The sequence below is a fragment of the Scardinius erythrophthalmus genome, assembly GCF_964197995.2.
Source record: "Scardinius erythrophthalmus genome assembly, chromosome: 1".
Classification (NCBI taxonomy): Eukaryota; Metazoa; Chordata; class Actinopteri; order Cypriniformes; family Leuciscidae; genus Scardinius; species Scardinius erythrophthalmus.
Window position 1 is genome coordinate 38,185,276 of NC_138221.1, and position 9,929 is coordinate 38,195,204.

Below are 9,929 nucleotides of genomic sequence, written 5' to 3' on the forward strand. Positions count from 1 at the left end.
TATTATAAATAACGTTATTCTAAAAAGAGATAATGGTGGATCATTTGTTCTCACTGCATCAGACAGTACAACCTTCCCCCATCCTCCACAATATAACCTCACTGGACAGTTCATTTCACACTCTTTGACCCAGTGCATTCATGCATGTGTGTATTCAGAGATGCACTTTATGTAACGCATTCAACTGTTTAATTACTACACTATTGTATCTAAGTGTGAATGTATCTGTCTGTCTTTCTGGCTGTCTAAGTAAATATTAATAACTTTTTTCACAAGACACACTTAATTTCTAAAATTCCTACAAGCGTAAAGCTGACTTCACCAGAGAGTGTTTAATATGTCACTACAGCACCGGCATTAGAAGCGACACAATTTGTCACAATGCTTTGTGATAGTTCAGTGTAGTTGATAGTTCATATTAGCATTCTGTTTAGACCCGCACCCAGTTACAAGCCATTTGTTGTCACTGTGTGTCTGGGCTCGAGTTACCCGAGAGGCACCTCACAGCCTCATATGAGATGTAATCTAGCAGGACGGAGCCCCTGGCGTGCATGGAGATGACAGTACTGTGATCAGAATATGCTGCTGTGTCCTTCTCTTCTATCTCAGAGGTATAGGGGGTGCCTGGCCAACTGATGAGAACTGCAGAGGAGCCAGGGGCCATGTATGTAAACACACACACACACACACTGAACTATACAAGTTATATATGATGTGGCTGAGAGTAGATTAGGTACTTTTGGACATTCTCCAGTCTCCAAAGGCCATAGTAATAAGAGTCCGCTTAGAAGATCTGCCAGGGTTTTTCACTTGCAAAGACTGTACACAAAACCGTGAAATTTTATTTATGAATCCTAGTATCGGTCTGGCCTAGGCGGTATTGAAATTCAGAATATTTTGCAGCTGTAAGCAGGGACATACACTCGGCCCCGATGAGCTTTAGTGAGCCATTGTGACTAAAGGCAGACAGGAAATTCCTGAGGGCTGGCAGATTTGATAGGCTATAAAGCCAAACAGACACCCACATGGATAGTTGTTTAATCCCCAGGATCAGCAGCCAATCGTTTACCGCTACGAAAAAAAAAAGTCACATGGCACCTCTCGCTCATTGCTGATGTCAACAATTCCTCTGCGCCAGCTCCTACGGGAGTCCCGAACGGCTGAAATACGGTCATCAAAATCACATTATCTTCCCCCGGATAATGTATACACTCCATTGGCTGAAAAACAAATCCCGTGATTCATTTCAAAATTGATGTTTTGTGTTTCATAATGAGCGATGGATCATTAACCACATCATTATTTCCATATACGATATCCATTATATCTGCAGTCGTGTTTATGCAACTGGTGAAGTACCTGAAATTCTCAGCCGGTGATTTTGACCTAATGTTATTTATTTCTGGCTGTCTATCCCGAGCCTCCCATGTGGCCAAAGGCAAATCTATTGTATTGCGTTGCATTTCTACACTTAATTTTTTTTCTATGCATGAACCTGCCACACACAAAAGCTTATTTTGCCACCTTTATCCTGCTAAGCTCACCCTCACGTGGTGTCCCACTCTCTTTAAATGACCCCTCGCCGCCAAAACACATCCAGCTGGAAGCTGATCAAAACACTGGCACTGCCGACGAGATGGCATTACAGGTGAGCAAAACACCCTCCGCTAACATGCGAACAGAGTCCGCTCAAGTTTGCTTATTGTGTTGAGTAATGCCAAGATTTTCAAGATTTACTGATGCTAAAATGCACTTAAGCATTGAAACAGAAAGGTGCTGATGTGATTACAGCAGTTTGTGGTCTGGCGTTTAAAATTTTAATCACTTAAACCAGGAGCAGGTTTAGATGATAAATATTTGATTTAAAATGCACTTTCTTCTCCAGTGAGATGAGAAGGTGACTCTTAATTCTTCTGCGTAGCGCATTGCCCGCTCTCTCACTCTCTGCAAGTTAAACTAATGATGCTTTAATTATTTTCCATGTGGCTGCACTCAAAGTAATGGGGACATTAAAATAGGCTCAGTTTCGATCTTAAGAACAATCCATCACTACCTGTAAAACACCAGAAATCAGCTCATTTTCCTTTCTAAAGTCATTGGGAGGCTTTTAAAAATCAATGGCTTTTGGTGCAGCTCCAAATCTGCACTTTTAACGCAAAAAGTTCACAGATACTGGTTGCTGCTTGCACGCTCATATATGCTGCACGACATCTCGCGCATATCTTTGCAACCAGTTATTGGAGCCTGACGCTCAGCGTTGATGTGTCGATTTTTTGCAATTTCCCTTCGGTTACGCAAACACCCTGTGGCACCAAGCTCTTATGAGCGTGGTTCATAATCCAGATAACAGAGCATGTGGCACAGAAGCACATCTAAGTCTCAGATAAAACAGGTGCTGGCCAATGGAGTTGAACTGATACTGCGGATGCGGACTCTCCTCTCATGTTTTTCCAGTCATCACTGAGTTTATTCTCCGTCTACCTGATTTCTATCTTCATATTGCCCCGTTCATGTGTCATCTAACCCGCTTTGTTTTTGTTTATGCTATGGCTTCATACATTTAGCAATTTGTGAATTGGGATTTTGCTGACCTCACTGGGCAATTACTATTTTGCCTACCACTGCCAAAAAAAAATTACCGTGGGATTAGTTACTCAATCAGTTATCTGTGTGAAACACAACTGCTTGTTAGATTATTAATGTCACAGATAGCTGCAGGACACAGAATATTGCTTTAACATCTTCATTTCTTTCTTAAATGGCAATTAGCCGTGCAGTAAAACAGCGATTCCTGAATGGACGCCTGTCGTAATTGCACGATTGTAGCCCCTAGACTAGACCATGATAGGCTTATAAATCTGCTGATATCTGGTCATTCAGACATTATCAGCATCTCCTTCCACTTGGTACAGTTCCTAAATTTACCAACAGCCTTGTCAATAGACAAAGGCTCAAATATTATACATTTGGTACATATATTTGTACATATATTTTATATGTTTAGAATATTTTGTTTTACTGTGGATTTTGAGAAAGTACTGCATGTACATACTGCATACTGAAAGTACAGTACTTGCTGTAAGTGAATTATATTTATCTATATCAGAGGTGTCCAATCCTGTTCCTCGAGGTCCACTGTCCCAATTAATCACACTTGAACCAGCAAATCAATGTTTTACTAGGCATGCTAGAAACTGTGCTAAACTGTGGCCCTCCAGGAGCAGGTTTTGACACCCCTGATCTATATATAGTCTTACAGTATCAACCACCCTGCTCTCTAGTTATCAGTATCGTCATAAACATCAGCCTTTGGAAAAACCCTAAATGGATTGACCCCCACTCTGTACTACTTAGTGAAATTGATTATGCTTGATATTTTGTATATTTTTATTCAGTTTGAGGCGTCCTGTCCTAATGGATTATGTCCAGGATGGAGTGTTATCCTGAAAGGAGAGACTCCAGCAGAGGCCACCAAGTAAGTCATCAGCAGTGTTGCCAGATTGGAAATGTCCAAGTATCGTACCAGAAGCTCAAAATTATCGTATTTGGAAGAAAATTATCGTACACGAGTCAAACCTGTACAGAATACAGCTATTTATTGACAAACAAGTTTTTGAAACGACATGAAAATGAGACATCCCAACCTGCACAAAGTCATTTCTGGGAGTCAAGAAATCTCCAACGGGGTGGGGGTGGGGGGGGGGCTATCGGTTCTGATTCGGTTCGGGAGTATTAAAAGCCCGCCCGCACTTACAACTGATTGGGTCCGTACATGCGCTTCGTGAGGCACACTAGCACACACACGCAAGGTCTCTCGCTCCCTCTCTCTACACGTTCTTCCCCCGGTAGACGTAGAATCCACAGCTAGATCAAAGAGAAGCCCTATGATTACAACGACCATCATTTGAAGTGTCACACAGTTCTGAAATTATCGTACATTATAGGATTTTTTCCATTATTGATCGTACATCGTACAGAGGTCAAAATTATCGTACAAATACGATAATTATTGTACATCTGGCAACACTGGTCATCAGCCTCTGTAAAGAACATGAAATTAAAATTATTATTATTATTTTACTTTTTATGTATTTTTTGCTGATCATTTTCCACACTTGTCTGTTTAAAGCTGTTAAAACTACACTTTCTGGCTAGGCTTTTTTGTCTACAAACTTTTTAATAGTTGTTTTGTACTAGCCTACTCTTCAATTATAAAATAGTTTACATTGCAGTTATTCTTTATAAACAACCTGATGAATGAGTCATTCATCAATATGAGTGATTTGAGAGCTTCTGGATGATTCTGTTTTCAAAGAGAGAGAAAAAAGAATATTGCTACTAATATTTTCATTCTCACAGAACAAAAGTTTTGAAAATAAGAAATGCATTTAGAAATAAGTCTTAGAATAATAATAATAATAAAAAGCTTAAGTAGTAGATCAGGGCTGCGTTTGCCGAAACCTTCTTAACGCTACGTCGTTTTTAAGTCACACCTTAAGCTGTACCTTATCGATAATACGTGTGTTTCCCAAAACGTTCTTAGTTAAAGGTCCCGTATTATGCCCCTTTTCACAAGATGTAAAATAAGTCTCTGATGTCCCCAGAGTGTGTATGTGAAGTTTCAGCTCAAAATACCCAACAGATCATTTTTTACAGCATGTTTAAATTGTCATTTTTTGGGGCTCAGAAAAACGCGCTGTTTTAGTGTGTGCCCTTTAAATGCAAATAAGCTGCTGCTGGATGACCCAGGGGGCGGAGCTTCATGAGCTCGCGCACAGTCTCTCAGGACAATTTCATCTCACGGAATGATGATAATATCAGAAACTCTCAGTAACGGCGTTCAGTTCGAGTCGGACAATAATGCCTACAGAGTCAGAGTGCTGTATAGAGATGAAACAGGTATAGTTTAGTAGTTTAATTACGGTTATTATAACGTATTTGTCATCTGCTTGTATGTATCCATTATTTATTAATAGCCTACAAGTCTGCTGTTTCGGACCAGGTCCGAATGATGATCAAACATATACTGATGAGTTTAATAAAGTTTATTGTACATCACACAAAAAGCATCAGTTTTACTTCAGAAAATCACCGTAAGAGCTGAGTAAACACAGTAAGTTATTAGAAGTGCGCAAGTACATAAACGAATTTCGGTAGAGTTGAGGGAGCATTCCTGTGGGCGGAGGTTAGTCAAAAAACTGACGTCATTAAAGAAGGAAGTAGAGGGATGTAGTCCAAACGGGCCGTTCAATGTAGGCGACTTCTGTTAAACATTTACAGGGGTAAGTCTGTGATTTTAGTGTCGTTTTTCTCACCCAACCCGCGTAAAAATCCCTGGCCAAATTAGTACCTTCTGTTTTTTGACAAACAGGTCGTGTGGTAATTTAATTGCCGTCTGAATCCACATTTCTGAGTTTACAAGAAGAGATTCAAAATTCACTGTTTTAATCCTTTTTGATCACTGCCGAGAATCGTACGTAAGATGTACACTTTTACTACTGAAATGTTGGAAAGTATTTCCAAGAACAATTTTTCATCGCAGCTCCACCTCAGCGAACAAAAATGGGAAAGAGAAGAAAGCACGTAAAATGGTTATCATGGCAGCAATATATGATAGGCTACAATTTTAAAATATGTAGGCTAGGCTACTATAGGCAGTGGTGTAGTGCAGGGTATACGCAGGTATACGGCGTATACCCACTTCTTGTTCAGTCGGCATTGCGTATACCCACTTCTAAATCCCCTCTGATGTGCGTGTGAAAACACCCAGTCAGGGTCGTACCCACCATTGAGGTCCCCGAGGTCCGGACCTCAGTAATTGTTTTTAGTTTAGCCTATATAATGAAAGTTGTGAAATAATTGCCTAATATTAGGCCTAACTCTAATTTGGTGCTGCAATGATTTGCCCATCGCGACGATAACCGACCTTCTCATCTGAGCTGCTTCAGCACTCAAACACACGCTCGTCAATGTCAAAATGTTTGAGACCAATCAAAGCAAGCGGGATTTATGTTCACTCACAGAAGCGCGAGCCGAGCGCGAATCCCAACGCGACTTCACGCTTGAGTTAACGATAATACAAGTAGCTAAACTGAACAGCTGTTTTTCGATCGAAGTTTTAAATGACCGACAGAAATAAACAGTTTGATCAAAGACAGTGGAAACTATAAGCTCAATTTAACAACACAAGCACCATATTAAATATATTGCCATTATTATTATAAATACAATGTATAAATGTATTTGTATATAACGTTACCTCGAATGTATTTGAATATTTCCCCAGTATCAGCACTTAGACTTTTCACTGTTTGTATCACTCCGCTTGTCTGTGTTTGCGCAACTTGCATCATTAAGCCAGAAGGTGGCACAAGTGACTGTCTTTATGAATGAGCAATTGAACCATTGATTAAATGAACATATTAGTCCAAAAACATTGATTAATTTAGGAAAGAAAAAGTAGCTGAAACTGATCTTTGATACTCATATAAATTGCTCATATGCCTCTGGTCTGGACACAGAAGGATTGCATTGGCGTTTGTTTGAAATGTAACATCTATGCAAAATAATCCTTGAACCATTTCTTATTTAAGGCCATTCCCGTTTCGAATATGTGATTGTGTATTGTCAACAATAAGCATAAACATTCTGCATTTCCATTTTGTAGTGTGGATCATTCATTGCGACATTTAAACTGATTCTCATGTTTAAAAATATCTGATAAAATACTTCATGGTACTGCCCACTGACATGCTTTTAAAGCTACTGTTATCCATTTATTTTGGCCTTCAAAACACCTTAAAATGCACATGTCGATATCAGGAAAATCTATATTTTCTCAAGGGGGCATGCCCCCGAACCCCCCTAGCAAAATAATTTTTGGGACCTCGGTTTTTAAAAAACCCTGCGTATGGCCCTGCGCCCAGTAAAGACAGTGTTGCAGTGATCCCTTGAATAGTCGTCCAATTTTCATATGTGGATGGACTAAGGAATAGTCACTCAAAATTCATAATTATTTAGTATTAATAAATAATTAAAAGCCAGTATTAATTACAAAAACTGCACCTCTTCTGTGGCTAATATTAATTTTATAATGATCCTTTTTCTGTGAAGTCAAGCAGCAAAAGTTAAGTGATAATGTGTAAATACTATACTGGCCCATTTTGGGGTGAACTTATATGCAAGACTATCTTACATCACTGTTTATAACACAGAGCGTTCATCCTTTCCTGGGGCGCTTAAAAAAAATTGAGGCAGAAATTAAGAGTATACCCACTTCTCCAGGCACCACTACATCACTGACTATAGGCTATTATAGTTTGGATTATTTTTTATAATATCCCATGAGTCCTAATAAATGCAGTTTCAACTATTTCTGAAGTGCTTCTTTCATAAAGAACACCGCTTTCTCACATAATGCTGTGAAGAGAAGAATGATTGATTCTCGAGCCATCGATATTCAGCGCCATTGCCACGGACAGCACCCGGTAACGTCGCACGTATAAGGTATCTTAAGCAGCTTTCTAAGGTATGGTTCGGGGAACACGCCTAGCAATGGTATACCTTTATTAAGGTATACCTGGCTTAAGAGTCTTCGTAGAGACTAAAGACAACGTTATCGGAAAACGCAGCCCAGAAAGCCAACATAATAAAAATGTCAATACAATGGAGACACGTATGCATGTGGCAATTCATTTATGTGCAATTTTCTTGAGAATGCTGGACAGAACAGATTTATCACTCCAGAAGCGCTTCAATTATTATTCCTTTTATAGAGACAACACAGGATAAAATATAATCTGGGTCAAACGTGATTTTCTTCCACCATTTAGCGTTAAAATTCACTTGTAGGAAAGTGATGGAGAATCACTCAAACACAAGTGCCTCATCTTAACACAAGAAGCTGTCTCAGGTTCAGTATTGGCCAAAATGATTGGTTCATTATAGCGTATGGGTCTTTCTTTCTCTGTCCTCAAGGTTTGAGATCAATTTCCTTTGTGAACACGATGACAGAATAGCCTTCCATTTCAACCCCCGCTTCACTGAGTCAGATATCATCTGCAATTCCTACATGGCCAACCACTGGGGGAAGGAGGAGAGGTGTAGCAACTTTCCCTTCGGAGTAGAGGAGCCTTTCCAGGTGATCAAGCATCATGAGAACATTTTTATTTTGAGTGATAATTATGAGTTTGCTTGAGTTATTTAATCATCATCAACTCCCTGTCTCTCAACAGATTGAAATTTACTCTGACAATGATAACTTCTATGTTTTCATTGACGAAACCAAGGTGATGCAGTATAAACACCGTGTGGAAGAGCTGAAGACCATCACAAAAGTACAAGTGGTGAACGACGTCAATATCTCCTCTTTAGAGATCACCAAAAAACACTATTTCTGAGGGTGGGCAGTAAGGCCAAGCAGGCGATTCATTTGGAATGAGCCGTTTCTTTGTTTACAGTTGGTTATTGTTTTTTTTGCATTTCTGTTTACACACCTTTCATGCCTCTTGAGTTCCCCTGCCTGTAAAGGTGTGATTAATGGTATTGACATACCTTAGCTGAACTACATATTTATATGAATAAATGAGAGGCTTAAAAAAGATTTATGAAAGACTCGTCTGGTCAGTGTTCTGGGTGACTTCATGGTTTCATCAGTGTCCAAAAAAAAAAAAGATTCTGGAGATCCATCTTGGCCGACTTATGAGAAAATGTCCTAAGAAATTAATACTAAAGATGCTCACATCTCATTGAATAACAACACAAACATCAATAGTCTTGTTGTCTATATTGTCTTTGCACGGAAGCATTTACTGAATAGAAATATAAAATGATACATAGTACATACATTACAGTTAGCCAAACTGACATAAAACTCTTCAGCCAGTCTTATTATGAATATTAATTAATATACTGTATGTAGAAACTGCACAAATGACAAATAAATCAAAATATAACTTTAGATTTTTTTTCTCTCTCTCTTTAACAGAACTTATGACAAAATATATATATATATATATATATATATATATATATATATATATATATATATATATATATATATATATATATATATATATATATATATATATATATATATATTTATGCTTCAGTTACAAATGTAGGATTGGTAATTAAAATTGATCAAAAATACTGTAAAAAACAGTGCTATTCTGAAATATTATTAGATTTAGAATAATTTCTACGTATTAATTAATTGCATTCTTCATTCTTCAGTGTCACATGAACCTTCAGAAATCATTCTAATATGATGATTTGCTGCTCAAGAAACATTTCTTGTTATGAACAGTTGAATATTTTGGGGGAAACTGTAGCACATTTTCTTTTTAGATTTCTTTATGAATAGAAAGTCCAAAAGCATTTAAAGCAACATTATAAAAGGTATATAACATTATCTAAGTTTCTAAAAAAAGCCAAATCATACTAACCCCAAACTTCTGAATGGTGGTCAAAAACCTTTTTTAATTAGTGATAATGCAATGTGTTCCCATTTTTTGGCAGATACAGATGCTGAGAGTGGCGGTCTGCCTGACACCCACCACAGGCATACTAAATATAGCTTGTGAGCCTATTTTATAACCCGAAAAGCCATTATAAGCTCATATAGACTGTTTAATGGCAGAAAATATCTATATATCTTCAATAGATTTTAGCTAACATTTTAAGCTGTGCCGAAAAAAAAATAACTTTAAAAAATAATCCTACGTTCTGACGTACAACCCAGAAGCGCTGCGCTGTTACACTACGTGAACTCACTCAGAGATCCACACAGAAGAAAATGAATAGTTGAATAAAGTAGTTATTTTTGTTTTGTTTTTGCGCACAAAAAGTATTCTGGTCACTTGATAAATTTATGCTGAGCCACTGTAGTCACTTGGACTATTTCTTTACTAACATTGTCTTTACTAACT

The 9,929-nt window shown here is 38.1% G+C and overlaps 1 protein-coding gene across 1 annotated transcript; it reads left to right on the forward strand.

Moving 5' to 3' along the window:
• Positions 1-1,489: 1,489 nt before the first annotated feature.
• On the forward strand, positions 1,490-8,399 carry grifin (galectin-related inter-fiber protein; the record flags this gene model as incomplete). The annotated part of the gene is made up of 4 exons (XM_081374320.1): positions 1,490-1,648; positions 3,396-3,475; positions 7,978-8,140; positions 8,235-8,399. The coding sequence occupies 4 exons, from the start codon at positions 1,490-1,492 to the stop codon at positions 8,397-8,399; spliced, it is 567 nt and encodes a 188-aa protein (XP_081230446.1).
• Between the last annotated feature and the right edge of the window lie 1,530 nt (positions 8,400-9,929).